This window comes from Ammodytes marinus (genome assembly GCF_949987685.1).
Source record: "Ammodytes marinus genome assembly, chromosome: 4".
Lineage (NCBI taxonomy): Eukaryota > Metazoa > Chordata > Actinopteri > Uranoscopiformes > Ammodytidae > Ammodytes > Ammodytes marinus.
Window position 1 is genome coordinate 1,409,502 of NC_137233.1, and position 26,290 is coordinate 1,435,791.

At 41.9% G+C, this 26,290-nt stretch overlaps 3 protein-coding genes across 3 annotated transcripts; all 3 read right to left on the reverse strand.

Moving 5' to 3' along the window:
- Positions 1-1,147: 1,147 nt before the first annotated feature.
- LOC307249182 (E3 ubiquitin-protein ligase TRIM35-like) lies at positions 1,148-2,533 on the reverse strand (the record flags this gene model as incomplete). The annotated part of the gene is made up of 1 exon (XM_080025819.1): positions 1,148-2,533. One exon carries the CDS (start codon positions 2,531-2,533, stop codon positions 1,148-1,150), a length of 1,386 nt encoding a protein of 461 aa, XP_079881945.1.
- Positions 2,534-10,215: 7,682 nt separating this feature from the next.
- LOC307250031 (E3 ubiquitin-protein ligase TRIM39-like) lies at positions 10,216-12,228 on the reverse strand. The gene is made up of 2 exons (XM_080026959.1): positions 12,133-12,228; positions 10,216-12,030 (listed from the first exon to the last, which is right to left on the reverse strand). Exon 2 carries the CDS (start codon positions 12,015-12,017, stop codon positions 10,671-10,673), a length of 1,347 nt encoding a protein of 448 aa, XP_079883085.1. The 5' UTR covers positions 12,018-12,030; positions 12,133-12,228; the 3' UTR covers positions 10,216-10,670.
- Positions 12,229-20,436: 8,208 nt separating this feature from the next.
- LOC307250028 (E3 ubiquitin-protein ligase TRIM35-like) lies at positions 20,437-22,144 on the reverse strand. Its single transcript, XM_080026956.1, has 2 exons — positions 22,043-22,144; positions 20,437-21,957 (listed from the first exon to the last, which is right to left on the reverse strand). Exon 2 carries the CDS (start codon positions 21,942-21,944, stop codon positions 20,556-20,558), a length of 1,389 nt encoding a protein of 462 aa, XP_079883082.1. The 5' UTR covers positions 21,945-21,957; positions 22,043-22,144; the 3' UTR covers positions 20,437-20,555.
- Between the last annotated feature and the right edge of the window lie 4,146 nt (positions 22,145-26,290).

A 26,290-nucleotide genomic window follows, 5' to 3' on the forward strand; every position in this document is an offset into this window, starting at 1 on the left:
TTATGTAAATAGTCAAATAGTTAAACAAACCCTTTCATGCATGAATTATGATATCCTTAGTCTGGATTTTTTTCTCAAGTGATGTTATACTTCTTTAGGCATGAAAAGAAATAAATATAACTTAATTTTTTTAAACACACATTTTTCAAAGAGTTTTACATATGTCCACTCGGGTGGACTCCATAAGTTTTGACTTCTCAATTTTGCACTTATTTATTTAACAAAACAGTGAAAAAAGTATATATTATCTGGAAACTATAAAATAATATATATTTTCAATGCCTGTTCACATATATTAACATATTCCAATCCCTCAATCTAATGCAAAAGCGTGGAATAATTTTTTCACTGTTTATCTATTGTACATCTGTGTAAGAGATGTGTTTATATTGTACTGTATATATATTGTACCTCTGTGTAAGAGATGTGTTCATACTGTATGCCATCTGTTTGCCTTAAAATATAATGCTTTCTGAGATGCCCATTTTCCCACACAAAAAGACAGCAGAACATATGACTTTTAACTATTTATTGCAAAAAAACTACAGATCAGGATTATACAGTAGGGGAGAGTGGCCTAAATTGTGCCAGTGGGGAAGTTGTGCCACCCCTTGTTTCAAGACGTAGGGCGTAAAATATGATGCTTTCGAAGTTTCCCATTTACCCACACAAAAACGGCAGCAAAACAAACGACTTTTAACCATTTATTGTAAAGGTTAGTTGAACACATTTCCTTCATGCAGAACACACATGATGATGACCAACAAAACCAAATTGGACCTTGAGTAATGTGAAAGCAATATCTCAAGAACACTTTGAGAGATTTTCTTCAAAACTCAAAGATGAACTGATTATATTTTGGTTATAGGTGAAAGGTCAAGGTCACTGGGGCTTTAAATCTTGTGAGCACAATATTTTGAGGTTGCTTTGATGAACTTACACTGATTATATTTTCAGGGTCAAATGTTACTGCAACCTAACATATTGTGAGGTCTCAGGGACCTTGTACCATACTGTAGCTTCTTAGGAGTTTCACTTACTAGAAGCATTGCCTACGTCCACTGGACTTCTTGAAAGGGCAAATAATGGCCAGGGAGTGTTTCTACTTCCTTTTGAGAAATAAATATTATATTTATCTCTAACTGGTCTATTCCACTGTCACACAGACCTTCAGTGGTAGTATCTTCAGAGGGACTTTATCCCCATTATAAATCAATGGAAATATCTTCTCAGTGAACGTGTGTGTGATGGTGTGTATGTGTGTGTTAGTATCAGGATCAGAGAAGGACAGTTTCCCTCTGTCCCAGTCCAGCTTCACTCTGACCTTCTGGAGCTTCTGCTCCACTTGGAGAACAGTGTCTCGACCTTTTGGTGACTCTGCTGAGTATTCACCTTCACAGAACATTATTCCCCATAATCCAGACCATTTGCATCCCTTCCTCTGGACAGACTCTGCTGAGACACCCAGTAACCAGCATGTATTGTCTCCAACCAGGACGTCCCAGCTGTGAGTCCCTGAGTCAAAGCCCTCAGAGCCCAGGATAGAGTAAGTCAAATCGAACCTCTCTGGATTATCAGGAAGCTGCTGATACTCTCCTCGTCTCACACTGGTCAGATCTCCAGACAGGACGAGCCATGGAAGAGCAGTGTTTGGGTCCAGAACCAGAGGAGTGTAGGAGACCATGTCCTTCATCTTGTTCCAGATGTTGAAGGTCAGGTTGCCCAGGTGTTTGGCCTCGTCTATCAGAGCTCCTGAGAGCAGCTGTGGATCATCTGGCAGGGGGCGCTGCTGGACTCTGTCCACTGCAGCCTTGTAGTTGAGCAGGAATGAGACGTCTTCAGCTCTCAGCTGCTCCTCTGTGGCTCTGACTGTGTCTGAAAGAGCTGCTATCTCTCTGCTCAGAGCCTCCATCTTCTCCTTCATCATCTGACTCTTCTGCTCCTCTTCCTCCCTCAGTGCAGCCAACCTGGCCTTCTCTTCCTGTTTTAGAAACTGGTGAAGCTTCTTAAACTGATCCTTAATCTGCGTCTCTGTGCGTCGGGCCTGGACCTTTATGTGATTTGCTGTTTGATCAGACTTCACTTTAACTTGTTCAAAAACCTTTAACTTCTCCTTTAAGGGCTCCAGAGTTTCATGAAGTTCCTTCCTAGGTTGTCGTGCAGCTTCATCGATGGGTCTGAATCTGTGGTCGCTGTGTATTTCTGAATCTCTGCAGATGAGACAAACTGGCTGCTGATGGTCCAGACAGAAGAGTTTGAGTTTCTCAGAGTGCAGAGGGCAGAGAGCCTCTGAAGCTTTCTGATCTCTCTCCAGTAAGAAGGCCTCACACAGGTTCTTTAACACCAGGTTACAAGGAGGTTGTCTGACTGAAGAAATTGTCTTACAAACTGGACACTGACGTTCTTGTTTCACTCTCCACCAGCCATTCAGACATTCTTTACAGAAGCTGTGGCTACATGCAAGAACAACAGGATCTCTGAAGACTTCATGACAGACCGGACAGCTGAGATTCTCCTCTGATCTGGAAGCCATTTTGTCTGTGCAGCTGAGAACAGAGCAGACAGAGAGTACAGTCAGTCCTGGTTCCCTCCCCCATCTACTCATTTTTCAATTTTTTTTGTCAAACTCACCTTCAGTGTGTGGAGTATCAGCAGGTTGAGCTGAACCCACTCAGAGGAAGTCGTCCGTTTAGTCTGTGAATCTGTTCGTCTGGTTTTCAGTCCATGTGTCTGTAGTGATGAAAGAAAACAAACTGTTTAGTGAATTGTCTATGGTGAGTCAGGTGAATGGTGGAGCTTTGTCAGACCTGTTCATAAATACACAGGAGCGTGTTTTCATTACAAAGTATTGATTAATTGGATGTGTAGACTGATCGTGTGCAGTAGGTAGGGCTGGGCGGTATAACGGTAGAAATGTGTCTACCAGGAGAGATTTGGCCATACCGTTTATACTGCGGGAAAAAATAGTTTATGTTGCAGGAGGCAGCTGTCCCTCTGAGTCCCTACAATTACACTACAGTTTCATGAAAATTCAAGTCTTTCATTCTTATGCCTGGTTTCCACCGAGCAGAGCGGCTCAGGGCAGCTCATAGTGGGACAGCTTGCTTGCGCTAGATCTGGCGAGTGTTTCCACCGCTGGCCCTATCCTTATGGAAGGGCGGGGTTGAGAATATTGGTCAAAGTATCCGGTCGTGCGTTGAACGACTCTGGGCAAGCCAGCCGTTTCTCGTTTTTGCTTGGTCAAACCAGCCAGATTGGTTTGGTATTTTGAACCAGTTTCTCTTTTGTATGGAAATTCAAGTTTCGAATAAAATACGAAAATAATCAAATGTGATTACAGTGTTTCCCGCAGAATTTTTTTCAGCAGCGGTGGTGTGGTTCCCCGAACCCTCTAGGGCGGTCCGGGGGCATGCTCCCCCGGCAGAACGTTTTTTGTACCCTTTAAATTTGAATGCATGAATCTGGTGCACTTTGAGAGGAGAATATGCACTTAAATCTGTTTTACCCTATTAACCCTAACCCCTAAACTATCTTTGAGATTTTTTGGTTCGCCTGGATGTAATCTCTAAGATTGCATTCATCACCCCTATAATGCACAGCAGTCAAGCTATGCTTGCGCCTCCCATGACCCGGGGCAGTGACCACCTTGACTAAGATACTTTCTGGGGGAAACACTGATTACTAATATATAAGGAGTACCACAAATTATTACAGTGAAGGGTTAGCCTTGAATATTGTAGGAAAGGGAATGTTTGAATGGGTAGCATCAAATATATATTAAACTTGTGTTTAGTAACAATATTTATTCATTTAGGCTCTATTTGGCTGCTCCAGCTGATCGGCTTGCTACAGCGGGAGTCTAAAGCCAGGGATGATCACTAAGTAAATAAGCAAAATTAAAAAAAAAAAAGCTGTCTCTTCCTCGCTGTATCTGTCTGCCAATATTTCTCTCTCCACTCAGTCACTACTATGTTTTTAAATACTACAAATAGCATATGTTGACACAAGCTGTTTTGCAATTACCTGTGGAAAACCGTTTCAAAATCCCAACCGTGAGTTTTGTGATCCGTTGCACCCCTAGCTGACGCCCTCTCCTCTGAGTACTGCAAAGGATGCATAACATAATGATGTCAAATAAATGACCGAAATAAACTAAACATTCCCTGCCTTTCATGTTTCAGTCGTCATAAAGAAAGCAAAACGTTTCAATGTTTGCACAAAAAAACAAGCAGAAAGTAGAAATGGGCTTTTTACATTTGTCTTAAACAAATCCTACACAAAAGAACTCCATTACCCACATGAGGCTTATGTCTGCAGTTTGTGCCTCATTAGTTAATATCTATTTAGCTTTAATTTATAATGATTATTCACAACTGATGTGTTGTTTTATCTTAATGTAATTTATGTCTATTCAGTAGATTCTCCCCTCGTTCCAATCCCCATACTTCCCTACTATTTAGTACGCCAAAAAAAGATTTAGGATGTCCCAATACATGCACGTCAATTGTAGTATGCTGAAAATACATAAATGCCCCACTAACTCAAATAGCATTTTGGAGTATTCGTCTTCATTCTCAACATTTCTCGAGATGATAAAAAAAAAAATCGACCTCATCTGATTTTTCTTTCTCTCCTGTCTGTGGCCCTAAAACTCTTCTGTACTTTAGTATGTAGTGTAGTAAAAAGACTAAAACTCTTCTGTAGCCTACTTTAGTAGTGTAGTAAAAAGACTAAAACTCTTCTGTAGCCTACTTTAGTATGTAGTGTAGTAAAAAGACTAAAACTCTTCTGTACTTTAGTATGTAGTGTAGTAAAAAGACTAAAACTCTTCTGTACTTTAGTATGTAGTGTGTAGTAAAAAGCAAGAGTATGTGATTTGGAACGCAGGGAACGTTTAAATGTGCTTGTCACTACACGATCTGAGGAGCCTGCACGATATGAGGACCGCATGCGCAGAACGGCCGCCATCTTGGAAAGCCCGCAGTCGCCTAGGCAACGCACGTCAGCGTCCTCACCCCCGCCCCCTCCTAAAGTTCCCCGTGAGCACAAACACACACACACAAAGTCCGTGGGTCAGCGGCCCCGTAACTGAATTTAATTCCAACACGTAATCAGTAGCATGATTAATTGTTCTATCTTCATGACAAACTAAATGTCATGATAATCGGTTCAGAATTGAGCGAGTTACAGTCTGTCTTTAGTGCAGTCTGTGGCTCTCCAAAACACTTTGGGCTAAGCGGGCTGTCAAAGATGGCGGCCATTTTGCGCACGCGCACCTCATATCGTGCAGGCTCCTCAGATCGTGTAGTGACAGTGATCTTATTTTGTCCTGCTACCACAAATTGATACTGCCATAAAGCACTACATACTGTAGTTAACTGTAGTAAATTAGCCACGTGGTTACCTGTGGGCTTATCTGTTTTGTGATTGAGTTATAGCAGGACGGGAGCAACCATTTCTGACCGTAACTTAACCGTCATTTAGGCATAAGAAACTTAAACTTATTTTTCCCTGTCAATTAGTTTGAGGTGACAGACCGGATACCCAGAATTTTGCTTGGAATTTTTTTATTTTTTATTCAATGTGCAGTGTTTCCCCCAGCGCTTTATAGCTAAGGCGGCCGCCTTAGCAACGCCAGCCCCCCGCCTTGACTACCAACCCCCCCCCCCCCAAAATAAATAAATAATATATATATATATATTATATATATATATTTTTTTTTTGTGCTGCACAATTAATGTACTAGCAAGCGTGATGTGTACTTATGAATGGTCATAACTGCGCGAAAGGCCGCGATTTGCGGTATAAAGCATGTGTCTCCAAGCGTTTCTCTATCAGCTGCTCTGTGTCTGCGGCTTTGCGCACGCGACCGTAGGCCTACTGCACCACTACGGCATGCACGCGGGAGAGTTAAACGAGCAGAAGCAAACCGACATTTAACTGGTGGCGTTAAAAAACGCAGTGCAGTTCTATGGGGATATTTAGCTGAACAGAAAGAAGTGCTCTGCAAAGCTAGAACAGTTTAAAGGCCAGGACACACCAGTCCGACATGTTCCGACTACGCAAAAAATGGAGTCGGCCGTTTCAGGAAGCTCCAGTCTTCCCGTCGCGGCCAAAGAACAAACCGAGATGACTGTTTATTTTCCGTACGCTCGCGGGACGTAATGTCTCCACAACAGCAGGCGGCGCTAATCTGTATTGTGGCCCGAAAAAATACGAAAACCGGAAATGATTGGACATCTCTCTAGAGCATAAACATAGATAGAAATACGTATTTATATTTATGGACCATAAGAGCACAATTTTTAGCAGAGAGTGTCGAGCATGGTGTCGAGCAGTCAACAAGGGTTGATGCATGTGAGTACTCTCAAAACGAAACGAACAAACACATTAAAACGATGGCTAGCTGTTGTTAGCTGTTTGTGCTACCCGCCTCAGTTCCGGGCTTCACTGATTCGCTAGCCCTCCACCAATCAAATTGCTCCAAATGAAAGACGGTCGCCCGCCGACAGGCTCAAAACAAGCCCGACGACCTCTACGTCGGCCGACGTCACGGCACACACCAAACAGATTCGTCTTTTTTTTTGACGACAGCGATTATCGGGCTGGTGTGTCCTGGCCTTTAGAGTCCTCATCAGCGTGGCAACACAACCTATCTATCAGCTCAGACAGCGCAGAGAAAAGTCTGATGAATACATGAGAGTGATGGCCAAGCCAAGTTTCAGTAAGTTTACAGAAGTGCCACACTGTTACTGTCGTTGACCTTTGGAGAAATGTATTTAGTCATTTTAAGGGGAAAACACATTGTATTTAATATTTCAACTATTGAGTTATTTTTCAAACAGCATGCTAGTGTAGGCCAAGAAGATTGATTTTCTGAATTTTCAATGCTGCTTTATTTTTATTTTTTAAATTGGGAAATACATACGTTAGAGAATGACCAATAAACTCTGTATTTCAAAATAAATCAAGCAAGTAGGCTAAAAACAACCATTAATGAATTATAGGCTATCGCATCACAGTATGCCTATTGTCCACAATAATCGCACAACAGCCACTCATCCAAAAAGGAACTTTAAAAAGTAGAATTTTCCCTTTGATGTACATACACATGTTGAGTGTGTTCCATTATTTGTATTTAGTGTGTCTGTATAGTATTGCACCAAAACAGTAGAAGTTTTCTTTAATTGTGCTTTGTACTGCATGTTTGCACATCATTTGTACCTGCACATAGCAAACCAAATTGCACAACTGTAAGGTCAGTGTCTGTTGTATTTTTGTATTCAAATTAACAGTTTATTTCTTTACTGCGCATTGGCATCTTTGAGCAAAATACCCCCAAAATGTTCGCCGCGCCTCCCATGACCCGGGGCAGTGACCACCTTGACTAAGCTATTTTCTGGGGGAAACACTGAATGTGGATTATACTTTAAGAATAAATCGCAGCATTTTGCCTTTTACATCGGCCTCGTGTCCTTCTTGAATTTTTTGGGGAGTTTATTGCCTTACGAAAAGCACGATTAGTGCAGAAAAGTTACGTCCTGCAACAGTGCAAATAGGTTGCCACTACAAATACATAGCAACACTCTCGAAATAAACAAAACCAGCTCTTGACAACAACCTTATACTTCATACATTACATCTGTCTCGCGTTGCTCTTTCGGGATGTTAGTTGAATGTCATGAATTAACAGTTAAACAATATTTAGAAGTTAATTTACCGTTCAACTTACCCGCCTCTCGCAGCTCCAAACACACACTGCGGGAGGACTTCCGGGTTGGCGTGTACCACAGTGCGGCAGGTAGAGGGGGGGGGGGGGGGGGGGGTACTCGAGAAACTCTCGTGAAAAACAAACAAACATAAAATAGTACTTATTTTAGAATATTACCTATTTTATCAGTAAAAGATAGAGCAAACAATAATAATAACGTTTTCTATTAAGTATTTATTTTTAAAATAATTTATAAAAGCAAGAGAAATACATATAGCTTACCCCTTCCCTCCCCCCCTTGATTATCAACAAATGAAACGCACCAAATAGGCTACAGGCTCAAAATATGATGGAATACACACTACATTACAGTACCATTGAGTAGGTAATGCAAATCATAGAATATTACATAGAATGGTTTCAATGAGGGAAATTGTAAGACCAGGTAAATGGTAACATTGAATATTTAAAGTGTATACTTCTTCCTACTCCTTTTCAGGCATATCATATGTCATTTGTTTTCTTTTTTTCTTTTTGTGAAGTAATTTAAACATACATTTTGATTTTTTCCCCAGCGTTCCAAATCACAATTACATACATTCTTTTTACTTTTCTACATACTACAGCTGATCATAAAAAAGTATGTTGTAAGCATGCGGTATGCTACAAATGGGACATACTTATAGTGGTATATTTCATCATAATGTTGCTCCTTGAACTTGCCTCTTCCTTATACAGTTGTGTTCAAAATAATAGCAGTGTGTTTAAAAAATTGAGACACTGCTATTTTTATGAACAGTCTAATATTCCTTTTTCTTCACTTTCTGTAAAGATATAGAAACATTTGACAAAAGTTTATTCATATTTGGAGTTGGAAATTAATGTGCAATGTCCCCAATGCATTTGCGTGTTTGGAAATACAAGCTATGATAAGGATTTTGATCTTTCCTCACTTTTTTAAACACACTGCTATTATTTTGAACAAAACTGTATATCCGTCTCATCTCTGGTTGTTTTCACTGGGAGGCTCAGTTCATGTCATGTACCCCTGACTGCCGCTATATCCCATTACAGAGACCGCCTCCTTCGCGGTCTGTGAAGGACGATTTTAAGGCCGATTCCAAGGCCGACGAGCCTTGTTAAACGAGTCAATCCCATTGAGACCGAAGACTCTTTTTCAAGGGAGACCTGTTTTCCTTTCCCACGTTACCATTCACACACACATTCATACACCGATAGCAGCAGGCTAACTATCGACATTCACACGAGGCAAGGTGGGTGAAGTGTCTTGCCCAAGGACACAACAACTATGACACAGGTGGCAGGGCGGGGATCGAACCTCCAAACTGTCTGTGACGGTTGCAGGCCCAGCTGCCTATGAATGAAGTAAGAGTCAAAATAAGATATGGGGAACTATGAAGGGGTCACTGTGACCCCAAGGTATGACCTTAACAGATGTAATGTGACCACATTTAAGGCCTAAAAATATACCTCACTTAGACATAATTAAAAGCTACAGGTGTGACGCACATTAAGTTACACCAATCACAGGAGCCCTAACAGCAGTCTTTTTATTCAACAGAACAATTTAAAAGTAACAACTAGAAGCAACTTCACAGTCCAAATCCAAATATAAAATCAGTCACGTGAAAACCAGTACAACAAGTACCTGCCTGAGGCTACTGTTAATCTATTGTACCTCTGTGTAAGAGATACGTTTATATTGTATGGCATCTGTTTGCCTTAAAATATAATGCATTCTGAGTTGCCCATTTTCCCACACAAAAAAGACAGCTGAACATATGACTTTTAACCATGTATCGTAAAGGTTAGTTGAACAGTTAGTTTGATATAGAACACATTTCCTTCATGCAGAACATCATAGTCTCATCATTAATAAATGCATCTTCTGGGTTCCTACCACCCAACAGTCCCTGCTCCAGTCAGACCAAAAAATAGATTAAAACGGAAAAGGTATTTTTCTGATTGGCAATAAGGGTCTCTTCTTCATTTCAGAAGGATAAGATGTTTTTGTGATGGTTTCATCAGATCTGAGGCCATGTGTTTTGGTCACTTGGGTGAAGAGAAGGGCGGAGCTGTCAACTGTTCAACTTATGGTGGTGAGTTGTGTCAGAGGGTGGGGGGAGACTGGACAGACCTGGTAAGCGAGAGATCTACACACCTCCAGCAAAGCTTTTCTGGCTCCCTGTGGAGGTTGGGGGATTGAACTCGAGTGGGAAATGTTCAAAGCTTTCATTACTGAAGCTGCAGCGGGGAGCTGTGGTCTCAAAGTCTTAGGTTCCTCCTTCTGGCTAGTGGTCAGGGAAGCCGCGTCTGACTGAAGAAGGAGTCTCCATGGATATGTTATCGCGGGGGGATGGTTAACGATGATGATGATGATGATGACCAACAAAATCAAATTGGACCTTGAGTAATGTGAAAGCAAGTCTCAAGAACGCTTTGAGGGATTTGAACTGATTATATTTTGAAGGTTATAGGTGAGAGGTAAGAGGAGTGGGGGGTTTACTCACATCCCGGGGAGGGGGGGGGGAGGGATGGCTAATCCGGAGATGGTTAACGATGATGACCAACAAAATCAAACTGGAACGTTTTGAGGGATTTTCTTTAAAACTCAAAGATGAACTGACTATATTTTGGAGGTTAAAGGCGAAAGGTCAAGGTCACTGGGGCTTTAAATCTTGTGAGCACAATATTTCAAGGTTGCTTTGAGGATTTGTTTTTCAAATTTAGCACAAACTTACACTGGTTATATTTTCAGGGTCAAATATTACCGCAACCCCACATTGTGAGGTCTCAGGGACCTTGTACCATACTGTAGCTTCTTAGGAGTTTAACTTACTGTAAAGCATTGCCTACCTCCACTGGACTTCTTGAAAGGGCAAATAATGGCCAGGGAGTGTTTCTAGTTCCTTTTGAGAAATAAACATCATCTTTATCTCTAACTGCTCTGTTCCACTGTCACACAGACCTTCAGTGGAAGTATCTTCAGAGGGACTTTATCCCCGTTATAAATCAACGGAAACATCTTCTCAGTGAAGGAGTGTGTGAAGGTGTGTAAGTGTGTGTTAGTATCAGGATCAGAGAAGGACAGTTTCCCTCTGTCCCAGTCCAGGGTCACTCTGATCTTCTGGAGCTTCTTCTCCAGTTGGAGAACAGTGTCTCGACCTTTTGGTGACTCTGCTGTGTATTCACCTTTACGGAACAATATTCCCCAGAATCCAGACCATACGCGTCCCTTCCTCTGGACAGACTCTGCTAACACACCCAGTAACCAGCGTGCACTGTCTCCAACCTGGACGTCCCAGCTGTGAGTCCCTGAGTTAAAGCCCTCAGAGCTCTGATACTCTCCTCGTCTAACACTGGTCAGATCTTCAGACAGGATGTAACTTGGACTAGCAGTGTTTGGGTCCAGAACCAGAGGAGTGTAGGAGACCATGTCCTTCATCTTGTTCCAGATGTTGAAGGTCAGGTTGCCCAGGTGTTTGGCCTCGTCTATCAGATCTCCTGAGAGCAGCTGTGGATCATCCAGCAGGAGGCGCTGCTGGACTCTGTCCACTGCAGCCTTGTAGTTGAGCAGGAATGAGACGTCTTCAGCTCTCAGCTGCTCTTCTGTGGCTCTGACTGTGTCTGAAAGAGCTGCTATCTCTCTGCTCAGAGCCTCCATCTTCTCCTTCATCATCTGACTCTTCTGCTCCTCTTCCTCCCTCAGTGCAGCCAACCTGGCTTTCTCCTCGTCTTCTAGAAACTGGTGAAGCTTCTTAAACTGATCCTTAATCTGCGTCTCTGTGCTTCGGGCCTGGAGCTTTATGTGTCTTGCTGTTTGATCAGACATCACTTTAACTTGTTGAAAAAGATTGAACTTCTTCTCTAAGGGCTCCAGAGTTTCCTGAAGTTCCTTCCTAGGTTGTCGTGCAGCTTCATCGATGGGTCTGAATCTGTGGTCTGTGTGTATTTCTGAATCTCTGCAGATGAGACAAACTGGCTGCTGATGGTCCAGACAGAAGAGTTTGAGTTTCTCAGAGTGCAGAGGGCAGAGAGCCTCTGAAGCTTTCTGATCTCTCTCCAGTAAGAAGGCCTCACACAGGTTCTTTAACACCAGGTTACAAGGAGGTTTTCTGGTTGAAGAATTTGTCTTACAAACTGGACACTGACGTTCTTGTTTCTCTCTCCACCAGTTATTCAGACATTCTTTACAGAAGCTGTGGCTACATGACAGAACAACAGGATCTCTAAACACTTCACAACAGATCGGACAGCAGAGATTCTGCTCTGATCTGGAAGCCATTTTGTCTGTGCAGCTGAAAACAGAGCAGACAGAAAGTACAGTCAGTCATGGCTCCCTGCCCCATCTACTATCTTCACTGAGATTCACTTTGAGTCATGTTTTAAGTGAAACTCACCTTCAGTGTGTGGAGTGTCAGCAGGTTGAGCTGAACCCACTCAGAGGAAGTCGTCCATTTAGTCTGTGAATCTGTTCGTCTGGTTTTCAGTCCGTGTGTCTCTGTAGTGATGAAAGAAAACAAACTGTTTTGTGAATTGTCTATGGTGAGTCAGGTGAATGGTGGAGCTTTGTCAGACCTGTTCATAAATACACAGGAGCGTGTTTCATTACAAAGTATTGATTAATTGCTGGATGTCTAGACTGATCGTGTGCAGTAGGTAGGGCTGGGCGGTATAACGGTAGAAATGTGTCTGCCGGGAGAGATTTGGCCATACCGTTTATACAGCTGGAAAAAATAGTTTATGTTGCAGGAGGCAGCTGTCCCTCTGAGTCCCTACAGTTACACAAGTCTTTCATTCTTATGCCTGGTTTCCACCGAGCAGAGCGGCTCAGGGCAGCTCATAGTGGGACAGCTGGCTTGCGCTAGATCTGGCGAGTGTTTCCACCGCTGGCCCTATCCTTATGGAAGGGCGGGGTTGAGAATATTGGTCAAAGTATCCGGCCGTGCATTGAACGACTCTGGGAAAGCCAGCCGTTTCTCGTTTTTGCTTGGTCAAACCAGCCGCTCCTATATGTACGAGGCATTATACTCTGAATTTTAAATTTAGGCTACACATTTGGTTGATGCTGTGCTTCTAAATTGCACTGACTGACTAAAGCCAGATTGGTTTGGTATTTTGCACCAGTTTCTCATTTGTATGGAAATTCAAGTTTCGAATAAAATACGAAAATAATCAAATGTGATTACAGTGTTTCCCGCAGTATTTTTATATATCTATAGATAGGATTATTGGTGTTGAATCTTTGCCTTTTGTGTCTTCATTTATAGTGTTTGAAATGTTTGAATAAATGTATATTAAAACACAAAAGCAACAACACAGAAAATGATTGCACAATTTGCTTAAAGAGATCCTATTATACTACTTTTCTGGTCTTAATTTCTTGTTAAAACTGCTATAGAGCAACCTGACACGAATCACATCACAAAAAACTATGTAGATTTTCGGGACACTTCCTCTTACTCTAGAGAGCACAGCAGTCTCTCTCTACACACTGCTTTGAGCTTCTCCGCCCCCCCCCCCCTGCTGCAAACCCCACTCTGTTGTGATTGGTTACCTTCCTTCCAGCAGCGGGAGATTTTCAGGAAGGTGGGGGCATGCAGCCGGAGCTTGCCTGAGCAGCATTACCATACATGGAAACATGACAGAAACTACCCGAGCGTGACAGAAACTACCCGGAAATTTGAACAAGTTATTTCTCGACCGGCTGCCATAGTGTTTTGTGCTCTGCATTGCCACCCCAGACGAAATACGTCGAAAGGCATGTACGTAATTATTTGATACTCTGGTATGGTTAAACATGACTATAAATCAACAGATTGATGCTGACTCTTAAACATGTTTTACCCTATTAACCCTAACCCCTAAGCCAGTGCTTCTCAAAAGGTGCGGCGCGCCCCCCCTTGGGGGGGCGCCGTGAGTTGTCAGGGGGGGCGGGGGCTGCCTTGATTTCCAACTGACCAAAAAAATAATAATAATAATTTTTCGCCTGGATGTATTCTCTAAGATTGCATTAATCACCCCTATAATGCACAGCAGTCAAGCTATGAACATAATTTATTTGGGGCACAACCTGGACTATAAGAATATGTGTGCTGCAGTGATGTCGTTTGAATGTAGGGCTGGATATGGACCAAATCTTATATCACGATATAGGTAATTTTATATCACGATATGGATATATATCACGATATAGTATTTTTCCTTAAAATTCAATGGATTACAATAACCGTACTGAACTTTAATCACATTAGATTATTTTCATCTTTTGCTTGGAACTTAAATTTCCATACAAAAGAAAAACTGGTGCAAAATACCACACCAGTCTGGCTTTAGTCAGTCAGTGAAAAATAAAAATGACAGCATCAACCAAAGAGCCTACATTTTCCAATTGATAGTAGCCTATATCAAAATAATGAAAGACTTGAATTTTCCTGCAGTATTTGCTCATCTTCATTTAAAAAAGCTGTCAAAATTAACTACTGAGCAAATGTCTGGTAATACTTTAACTCCAGCTTCAACACAAATAATATTTTCAAGTTTGACATGTTTTAAAGTTACATAAAACCAGCCTTGCTGGCTGTCTCCAACAATAACAGCACGGGGGTGAAGCCCCGAGTAGGCTAAAGATGTCATTATTAGCCAGCTAGCTCACGAGAGCTAACCCATGTAGTTTGCGGCTTAAAACAAGCCAACTCTGCGTCACGGCAACAGCACGCTGAAGCAGCAAGCAAGTTTCCTTTGCCCGATGACATTTTTGTCCGTTAATACCAGCTGCTCTGCCACCGTGACACGGAGTTGGTTTGTTAACTGTTAAACAGCTACAGCGACAGATGAGGCTTCTTCTGTTGCGTGTAGAGAAGCTGTATTGCAGCCCAGAACTCTGCTGCAGAGCCCCCGTGTGGCGCGGCGGTGTAACTGCAGTGTAACTGTAGGGACTCGGAGGGGCAGCTGCCTCCCGCTCCATCTATGCTCCCGCCACATCAACTTTTTTTCTCCGCGATATAAACGGTATGGCCAAATCTCTCCCGGTAGACACTTTCATATCGTCCACGATATGATATCGTCATATCGCCCAGCCCTATTTGAATGTAGGAAATATCAATTAGACCAGGGGTGTCAAACTCATTTTCACAAAGGGCCACTCTACGATATGATAATCACACTAAGGGCCGACATGGAGTTTACTGACATGCCTTCTTTTTAATCCAAAAAGTAAAAACAACATATCTATGAATATAACAACCTGCGTACAGGGGCATATAGGCTACGTTTCGTTTCAACATTTGGGGTACAAATTATAGGTGGGGGGTATGGGGTGCTCCCCCAGAAAATGTTGAACTTAACACTTAATTTCCTGCATTCTGGTGGATATAAATCCATCAGTCTGTGCCCGAAATAAAATAAACATTCCCTGCCTTACATGTTTCAGTCATCATAAAGAAAGCAACACGTTTCATGTTTGCACAAGAAAACAAACAGATAAGTAGAAATGGGCTTTTCACATTTGTCTTATACAAAAGAACTACATTACCGTGTTTGCAGTTTGTGCCTCATTAGTTAATATCAATTTAGCTTGAATTTATAATGATTATTCACAACTGATGTGTTGTTTTATCTTAATGTAATTTATGTCTATTCAGTAGATTCTCCCCTCGTTCCAATCCCGATACTTCCCTACTATTTAGTATGCCAAAAAAAGATTTGGATGTCCCAATACATGCATGTCAATTGTAGTATGCTGAAAATACATAAATGCTCCACTCCAACTCCAATAGCATTTTGAAGTATTCGTCTTTATTCTCAACAATTCTCAAGATAATTTAGGGCCCTCCTGTGTCCCTAAAACTCATCTGTACTTTAGTATGTAGTGTAGTAAAAAGAAAGAGTAGGCTATGTAATTGGGAATGCAGGGAAGGTTTAAATGTGCTCTTATTTTGTCCTGCTACCACAAATTGATACTGCCATAAAGCAGTTTACTGTATTTAACTGTAGTAAATAAGCCACGTGGTTACCTGTGGGCATCTCTGTTTGAGTTATCGGAGCAGGACGGGAGCGACACTTTCTGACCGCAGCTTTACCATGGGCATAAGAAACTTAAACTTATTTTTCCCTGTCAACTAGTTCGAGGTGACAGAGCAGATACCCAGAAATCTGCTCGGAAGCTTTTATTTTTTATTCAATGTGGATTATATTTTAAGAATAAACCGCAGCATTTTGCCTTTTACATCGGCCTCGTGTCTTTCTTGAATTGTTTTGGGGAGTTTATTGCCTTACGAAAAGCACGATTAGTAGAGAAAAGTTACGTCCTGCAACAGTGCAAATAGGTTGCCACTACAAATACATTGCAACACTCTCGAAATAAACAAAACCAGCTCTTGACAACAACCTTATACTTCATACATTACATCTGTCTCGCGTTGCTCTTTCGGGATATGCGTAGAATTCCACGAATTAACAGTTAAACAATATTTAGAAGTGGATTTACCGATCAACTTACCCGCGTCTCGCAGCTCCAAACACACACTGCGCGAGGACTTCCGGGTTGGCGTGTACCACAGTGCGACAGGGAGGGGGGGGTTCACGGACCAAACTACTCGACAAACTCTCGTGGAGAAAAAACAAACATAAAATATTACTTATTTTATCAGTACAAGACAGAGTAATCAATAAAGTTATCTATTAAGAATTTATTGACACTATAAAAGCAAGAGAAATCCATATAGCTCACCCCTCTCCCCCCCCCTGATTATCAACAAATGGAACGCACCAAATACAGCGATTCAATAGGTTCTCAAAATATGCTGGAATATACACTATTACAGTACCATGGAATTGAGTAGGAAGTGCAAATCATAGAATATTACATAGAATGGGTTCCCTGAGGTAAATGGTAACCTTGAATATTTTGGTCTCAGATTTCTATGTGCTGATCCTCGTCCCATCACGTTAGAGGCTGCTGCTCCACTTTGTCATTAGAGTGGGTTAGTTAGTAGATTTTATTGAATGTGTATATTACTTATTTAATTTATTTGCAGAAAAAGCAATATACTTATGACATCTATTGCAGCATGTCCGTCCTGGGAGAGGGATCCCTTACTCTGTCGACTCTCCCTGAGATTTCTTCAATTTTTTTATTCCCGGTAAAGGTGGAGTTTAACTGGGAGTTTTTTCTCAGCCGAGCTAAGGGTGTAAGGGCAGGGTGTCATATTGTATCATATATCATATTGTATGAAATGTAAAGCCCACTGAGACAAATGTATTTGTGATTTTGGGCTATACAAATAAAACTGATTTGATTTGATTTGAACATGAAAAAACTAACTGTGGCGTATAATGAAGGAATGCGGATGCTTCTCAGAATACCGAGATGGTCTAGTGCCAGTCAAATGTTTGTAAATGTTGGTGTGCCTAACTGTCATGCTTTAATTAGGAATTTGATGTATCGTTTTATATGTAGAGTGACAGCATCACAAAACAGTATAATTCAGGCATTGGCCAAGCCTGGGCTCAGCTCTGTCAGGTTCTCATCCACACTCTGGAGACATTGGAGGGCATCTTTGTATACTGCAAGTGTTGTATGCTGATCTCTTATTTAATTTTTGTTTTGTTTTAATCTGCATGCATTGGTGTGCTTTTTGTTGTTATTTATGTATTGAGTCTATTTTTTATACATTGTACTGTGGATCTTCATGTGTCCTGAATACAATCATATATATACTTATCTTATTTTATTATTTTGTTCTTATTGCACCACACGCACACACTATTGAGAGAATATCGCCTCTCCTTGGGGATGCAACCGAAATAACTGAAAACCCAACAATGCCAGAGGTAAAGGATGGTAACCAAGCTCTTTAAAGTACTATTGGGGATTCTACTTTGGAGAAAATAAGCTGCTATTTAAGTACACATATTTATAATTTACACCATACGCAAATAAACTAACTTTCTTAAAAATAATTATACTTTTTCTTTGTACAGGTAACATTTATTAGATAAATACTTATGTTTTCATAAGAAAGAAGTTCAAATTTTTGCTATATGGTTGTTTCTCCTAATAGTTTATAGAGAGAGAGAAAGAGAGAGAGAGAAAGAGAGAGAGAGAGACTGAGAGAGAGAGAGAGAGAGAGAGAGAGGGGGGGAGAGAGAGAGAGAGAGAGATAGAAATGTTAAAAAGTTTTGGAAAACCTTGTAGCATGTAGCAGAACAGCTATAGCAGCTTGTGTTACAACCCACTAGAGACCTTTCCTCCACCGGCGAACATATCACAACATATCCATGATGTGTGTGTGTGTGTCTGGAGAACTCCGCGGTTTGACTATTAAAATAATAACCGGGGATATTCCCCCGTTAGCGATGTCAATGGGGAAGGCTTCTGTTTGTATGTCTCGAGCCTTAAAACACAGAGCCATGTCGGCAAACTGCGCCACTATAGGAACTTTACAGTGAGCCGCCTACCCCCGTTAGTTTCTGTCTCCAGCCGACACAATTACAATCACCAGCGACGCATTCACAGCGGTTAAATAAAGCCTCTCATTTGTATTACCATTAGCGCTTTGATGCAAATACTGTAACATTACGGCGGCAGCTAAAGGAAAAGCGCAGTTTTCACTTTGATTGTCTGCACCTCAACCTCTGCTGTGGGAAGAAAAAAAGGGGCAAAGTAAGTCGATTGATTTGTTGACTCGCGATCTTAATAAGTCGTTCACATCCCTAATATTGAGTTGGCTCTCTCAGTATTGTCCCGCTCGCGGAGCGGATCGGAGGGTCGGCCTACAGCTCTGCCAACGGAGCAAGAGTGCGCCATCCGGTTAGGAATTTCAAGAGTGAAATTCCTAACCGGATGTAAGAATAGGCTATACACTGTCAGCTAATGTCGACCTCACACCAAACGACTTCTCACGCTATTTGACAGTTGCAGACAAATTTACAATCAGTGGCGGCCTTAACGATCTGGGGGCCCGTTTCAAGACCTAGTGTGGGGCCCCCCACTTTTTTTTTTTTTTTAATACATATTTCTTGTGCATGCTTGTTCATGCTGCCCGTAAAAAGAAAACAGATTGTAGAATCCAGTTGGTTCGTAGACGGTTTATGAGATGATGGGCCACTGGGTGCAGACTCTTAAAGCCCCCCCCCCCCCCCCCACTCCTACCCATCCAGTCAGGTATACTCTGACTTTTCTGCACATATACAATTAATGGCAAAAACATATTAAGGAAGTCAGTGTTTCCCACAGGATTTTGGGATACTGTTGGAGGGACCCTGTCCCTTGTTGGGGGGTTCAGGGGCTTGCCCCCCCCCCCAGATTTCTTTTACTTTTTTAAAGTAAAATGCATTAATCTAGTGCACTTTGAGAGGAAATTTTAGAGGCTACATTATTTTTCTGATTTTTGTTAAACAGGCTGCACTCTTTACTCTGCAACTGTAAAAACATTACATTAGATATATGTTCTATGATGGAGGGGCCCATTTCAACAGATTCAGGGTGAATAGCTACTTTTTATGAACTATTTAGAATTCACACATACAATTTATTCTTGTATGTGTGAGGGGGCGTTCAAGACCCCTCATGAAGCCCCTTAGACAGAGCTACTAATGCTGTTGTTTTTAACTTGCTTTTGTATTTCTCCCCTACTAGTTGAGGGGCCCATGATGATTTCTATCTTGTTACATTTTAATGAGTATCCTTATATTTAGGCTATTCCTTTTTGGACCCTGTTATTGACATCAGTGACTGAGCTCTTTGACTATGCAACATACAAAGTTACTATCAGTATCTCTGGCTAAAGGCCCCCCTGAGCCCTTTGGCCGGTGTGCCCGTGCATTAATCCACCCCTGGTTAGAAGGTGCGGGGAAGAAAATTTGTGCCTTTTGAATTAAAATGCATCAATCTGGTGCACTTTGAGGGGAAAATGTAGAGGCTATATCAAATCCTGAGATGCAGACGGAACATTATATACTTAAAGGTGATGTCAGCAATTCTGGAGAACGCATGTTGTCAAAATCACTTTTTGTAAAAATCTGTGTATCTCCTCATGATCTACTAACTGCCAATACTGTGTGAGCCCCGGGAATAATATCCAGTGTTAATACACAGTATTGCTCTCTAATGGGCATGTTGCTACTGAAATGGAGGAAGTTTATGGGTGAGGACGCTGGCCTGTATGTTGCTGCTTTGCATTCTGCGACTAAATAGTGTTATTTTTATCTCACCAGTAAGTGACTGATCATCACTTGATCATTGCTTGTCTTGATCACTGGACTGTTTGTCCTCACAGGCCCGATTGGCTCCTGATTTTGATTTTGCCTGGATCCGTTGCCCTGCCCCCCCGGCAACTGCTGGCTAGCTACCTGCTGGATGCTACATCACCACCACTCCAGTTAAGTCAGTGCAACATTGATAAATGTAAACATTTAAAATAAGACATATGATGTAAACAAAGGCTGCAGAGGATATCACTTTTAACTATTTATTGCAAAGAAATGACAGATCCAGTTTTATATTTTCAACAGTATCTCTTACATGTAAAAGGCTAAATAAACCAAACATGAAGACCAGAAACAAAGTGATATAATGTCATACAATAAAAAGATCAAAATAACCAAATGAAAAATAAATGTTTACGGTAACAAACTAACAACTTATGGAATAATTAGGACGTAGTGACCTTGTACCATGTTGTAGCTCCTTATGAGTTTAACGACCTTTAAAGCATTGACTACCACCACTGGACTTTCACTGTTCAGCAAATATATGCTGGGGGGGTGTTTCTAGTTCCCTTTATGAAATAAACATCATCATGAATCATCGTCTTTATCTCTAACTGCTCTGTTCCACTGTCACACAGACCTTCAGTGGTAATATCTTCAGAGGGACTTTATCTCCATTGAAAATAAATGGAAACATCTTCTCAGTGAAAGGGTGTGTGAAGGTGTGTATGTGTGTGCTAGTATCAGGATCAGAGAACGAGAGTTTCCCTCTGTCCCAGTCCAGGGTCACTCTGATCTTCTGGAACTTCTTCTCCACTTGGAGAACAGTGGGCTTGGCTGGTGGTGAGCATATTGAGTATTCACCTTCACGGAACAATATTGCCCATAATCCAGACCATATGAGTCCCTTCCTCTGGACAGACTCTGCTAACACACCCAGTAACCAGCTTGTATTGTCTCCAACCTGGACGTCCCAGCTGTGAGTCCCTGAGTTAAAGCCCTCAGAGCTCAGGACAGAGACGTCCTCATCAAACCTCTCTGGATTATCAGGAAGCTTCGGTCTCTCTCCTTGTCTCACACTGGTCAGATCTTTAGACAGGACGAGCCATGGATGAGCAGTGTTTGGGTCCAGAACCAGAGGAGTGTAGGAGACTATGTCCTTCATCTTGTTCCAGATGTTGAAGGTCAGGTTGCCCAGGTGTTTGGCCTCGTCTATCAGAGCTCCTGAGAGCAGCTGTGGATCATCTGGCAGGGGGCGCTGCTGGACTCTTTCTACTGGAGCCTTGTAGTTGAGCAGGAATGAGACGTCTTCAGCTCTCAGCTGCTCCTCTGTGGCTCTGACTGTGTCTGAAAGAGCTGCTATCTCTCTGCTCAGAGCCTCCATCTTCATCATCTGACTCTTCTGCTCCTCTTCCTCCCTCAGTGCAGCCAACCTGGCTTTCTCCTCGTCTTCTAGAAACTGGTGAAGCTTCTTAAACTGATCCTTAATCTGCGTCTCTGTGCGTCGGGCCTGGACCTTTATGTGTTTTGCTGTTTGATCAGACTTCCCTTTAACTTGTTCAAAAACCTTTAACTTCTCCTTTAAGAGCTCCAGAGTTTCCTGAAGTTCCTTCCTAGGTTGTCGTGCAGCTTCATCGATGGGTCTGAATCTGTGGTCTGTGTGTATTTCTGAATCTCTGCAGATGAGACAAACTGGCTGCTGATGGTCCAGACAGAAGAGTTTGAGTTTCTCAGAGTGCAGACTGCAGAGATCCTCTGAAGCTTTCTGATCTCTCTCCAGTAAGAAGGCCTCACACAGGTTCTTTAACACCAGGTTACAAGGTGGTTCTCTGATTGAAGAATTTGTCTTACAAACGGGACACTCACGTTCATGTTTCACTCTCCACCAGTTATTCAGACATTCTTTACAGAAGCTGTGGCTACATAACAGAAGAACAGGATCTCTGAAGACTTCACGACAGACCGGACAGCAGAGATTCTCCTCTGATCTGGAAGCCATTTTGTCTGTGCAGCTGAGAACAGAGCAGACAGAGAGTACAGTCAGTCCTGGTTCCCTCCCCCATCTACTCATTTTTCAAAATGTTTAGGGAAACTCACCTTCAGTGTGTGGAGTGTCAGCAGGTTGAGCTGAACCCACTCAGAGGAAGTCGTCCGTTTAGTCTGTGAATCTGTTTGTCTGGTTTTCAGTCCATGTGTCTCTGTAGTAATGAAAGAAAACAAACTGTTTCAGTGTTTCCCCTACCATTATACAGGCCTGGCGGGCCCGCCAGGCCAACGGGACCCCCCGCCAGGCCAACAGCTGCCCAAAAAAAAAAATATATATATATATTTTTATTTTTTATTTTTTATTTTTTTTTGTCTGCGCTACGCTGCGCTACGCTGCGCTACGCTGCGCGATGCACGTGTGCATTCGGAGCGCACATGTCAAACAGGGAAACTGACGAGAAAGAACCTTCCTTTATAGGTCCATGGCATAGGCTACACTGGAGATATTTAGGACTCAGTAACAGGGAGTTGAACAGGAAAAAGTGATGAGCAAAACTTAGAAAGTTAAAGTTGCTACGTCGCCATGGCAACCAATCTGTATCAACAGCTGAGACAGCGCAGCAAGTTATCTTGAAAACAGCAGGCTATAGTAGCCCTACAAGCTTTATTTTTTGGTATTTTCAATGCTACTTTATTTTTATGTTTTAAATTGAGAACTAGGCTACATGAAATATAATGGGTCGGAATACAAAATGTTGCTTATTTTGCACACATTTTGATTGATAGGCTAATCATGATGTGTAGCCTAGGTTAATTAATTTATTTTAAATGAATATTTGATAAATTAAAGAAAATGTTTCATGATCCAGATTATTCCAGAAAGTAATACTAGACAGGACATACCTGTCTATATTAGGTCTTCGTGTTTATTGTATTTTATTTTCATATCTATGTGTTTTTCTTCAATAGTTTATATGGCTTGTGTCTCCAAATTATTCCATAAAATTGTTTTAGGCAGGACATATGACAGCTGTTTACAGAGCAAAAAAAATAAAATCAGATTTAGCTTCTCAAAGTGCACCAGTTTGATGCATTTAACTTTAAAAAGGTAAAGGTTTTCTTCCGCAGGGGCATGCCCCAAGACCCCACTAGAAGGTCCATTCTCCCCCAGCAGTCTCAAAAAATCCTGAGGGAAACACAAAATGTACAAACGTACCGAATGTGAAGGCATAACCCTATGCCCTGATTTGTAGCGGGCTGTCAAAAGAGGCTCATCCATAATACAGTTAGTTTTGGTCAAGTTCTACTACAAATTTGGTACGCACGCCGCGCGCATACTCTTTATCAGCTTTTACCACCGGGCCTAAAAACAATTCTAGGGGAAACACTGTGTTTAGTGAATTGTCTATGGTGAGTCAGGTGAATGGTGGAGCTTTGTCAGACCTGTTCATGAATACACAGGAGCGTGTTTTCATCGCAAAGTATTGATTAATTGGATGTGTAGACTGATCGTGTGCAGTAGGTAGGGCTGGGTGGTAAAACGGTAGAAATGTGTCTACCAAGAGAGATTTGGCCGTTTATACTGCTGTCCCTCTGAGTCCCTAAAGTTACACTGCAGTTTCACCGCTGCGCCACATGGGGCACTGCAGCAGAGCACTGTGCTGCAAGACAGCTTCTCTACCCTCTGCAGATTAGCTCTAGCCCTGCAATTCAATCCCCATACTATCTACTATTTACTACGGTAAAAAAAGGTTTCAGGATGTCCCGACTCTTGTGGTCAGATTTAGGATGGTTAGAAATATCCGCATGTCTACTACATCCGTCCAAGATTTTTAGTGTTGAAATTAGCATGCTATTTGGGCGGTTCTGACCCACAATCCAGTGCGTAACGGAAGTGACGTCAAATGAAAACAAACAGAGATGCGACGTATATAAAAGCAAGATGCTCGATTAAGGCGCCATGTTAGGATGAAATAAATAAGTAAAAGTACGTCCAAAATGTATGCGTACTAGGGCCCGACCGATATATCGGCCGGCCGATTTAATCGGCCGATTATAGCACATCTCCGAAAAATCGGCATTGGCAAAATGGCTGCCGATTTTTTACCAATTTTTATTTTTATTTTTTTCAGCAATCATGTTGAGTGAGATGCATTGTTGCCCCGGAGGTAGCCTTATAACATATTAACAGCAGCAGCAGGTGTGGATTGATTCACACTTGACAGTTCCCCCTGACACCAATAGCAGAGTCTAGTAGTTGATATTACTATAGTTATTATATAGAATTTATATAGTGCTTTATTGGAGATAATTCAAAGACACTTTACATCAAACGTTTAGAAAATCATACTTATAGAAAAAGAAAACAAAATACAGACAAGTTAAAGATAAGGTTTGGAATGGAGTCAGGTGTAATTATGCTTTCTGAAAGAGGTGAGTTTTGAGTTGACTTTTGAATGAGTTTATTTAGTCTGAGATGCTGATGTTTGGAGGGAGGGAGTTCCAGAGGGTTGGGTGCAGTTACATAAAATGCTTAATGTCTGAGTTTAAAAATGCGTCATGTCACTTTAGACATATTTGTAACACTTGTTTTTTTTTTAGATAATGCATATTTTCAATAAATTTCAATAAATAAAAAGTTCCTGTACAACTATTGACAGTAACAAGTATTTATATACATTTAAGGGTTCAAAAAAGTAATTTTTTTCAATATACTGTATATGTATGGGATTTTTTTTTAAAGATAATCGGCTGATTTAATCGTTATCGTAATTTTTCTCAGAAAATAATCGGCATCGGCACCCAAAAATCCATATCGGTCGGGCCCTAATGCCTACTGCATCCTAACTAAATTATTTTTATACTCCGATGTGGTATTTAGAATATAAAGAGAGATTTGGAATGCGGTGTAGCTGTTTAGCTACTGTGGCCGTCACTTTAGAGTAAACAAACCACTCTGTGTCACGTGTCGGACAGTGTTTCCCCTACCATTATACAGGCCTGGCGGGGCCGCCAGGCCAACGAGACCCCCCGCCAGGCCAACAGCAGCCTGACTGAATTTTTTTTTTTTTATCAATCTTTCATTGATTTGCGCGCGTCTGCGCGGCACTGCAAGTCTACCCCTCGTGTGCGCCTGTCTTTACAACCTCTCGTTTGATCATCCCATCTGCTGATCTGTGTGTCTGCGTGTGTGTGCATCTGCGCGCGGCGCGATGCGCGTGTGCATTCGGTGCGCACTTGTTAAACACGGAAGCCAATGAGCAGGAGCATGACTAGCAAGTAAACGCTGAAGTAGTGGCAAAAATAAAACCAGCGCCTGCTCTATGGAGATATTAAAGATCTCCTATTATACTACTTTTCTGGTCTTAATTTCTTGTTCAAAACTGCTATAGAGCAACCTGACACGAATCACATCACAAAAAACTATGTAGATTTTCAGGAAGCTCTTTCTCTTATTTTGGCGATCCAGCAGGCCCTGTAAACACTTTGCTTCTGCCATCTCCGCCCCCCCCCCCTTCCTGCAAACCCAACTCCGTTGTGATTGGTTACCTTGCGAAGGGAAGTCGTGCTCCCCCCTCCCCCCCTCCTTTTGCCGGTGCATCTAGCAGTTAGCGTACTACAGCAATGGTATTTGGTGTAGTAGATTTTATGACAATTTTATGCTTTGTAAGGTACTATTATTAGTATAAATGGCAGGTGACAGTGGCACACAAATAATACAAAAAGGTTTATGACACTGAATCAGTGTTAAACGATAGGAACCTGTAGGCCTACTTTGATAAAATATAGTGAAAAAATTCTAAATGTCTAGTCTGCAAAGAAACAGCCCGGGCGGGACGCGACCTCTGGTCTACTGTTTCGTAAACGATCTCCCTACCAGCTGAGCTAAGCGAGCACTGGGCTAGTAATGTCACCCCCTGCTATATATAGCAACCTGGGAGCCTGCCTGAGTGCAGCAGGGCTGCAGCATTGCCATATATGGAAACATGACAGACCGGATCCCTGGTGACACACACAAATTTGAACAAGTTCGGCTCGACTGGCTGCAATAGTTTTTAGTGCTCTGCACAGCCACCCCAGACGGTCAGCAGGGAATACGTCGAAATGCATGTACGTAATTACTTGATACTTTAGTATGGTTAAACATGACTATAAATCATTATAACAACGTTTATAGGTCATAAAAGTCGAAAAGTATCATAGGTCCTCTTTAAGGACTCAGTAACAGGGACGTTGAACAGGAAAAAGTGCTGAGCAAAACTTAGAAAGTTAAAATCGCTACGTCGCCGTGGCAACACACCCAATCTGTATCAACAGCAGAGACAGCGCAGAAAAAAACGGCATGCACTTGTTTCAGTA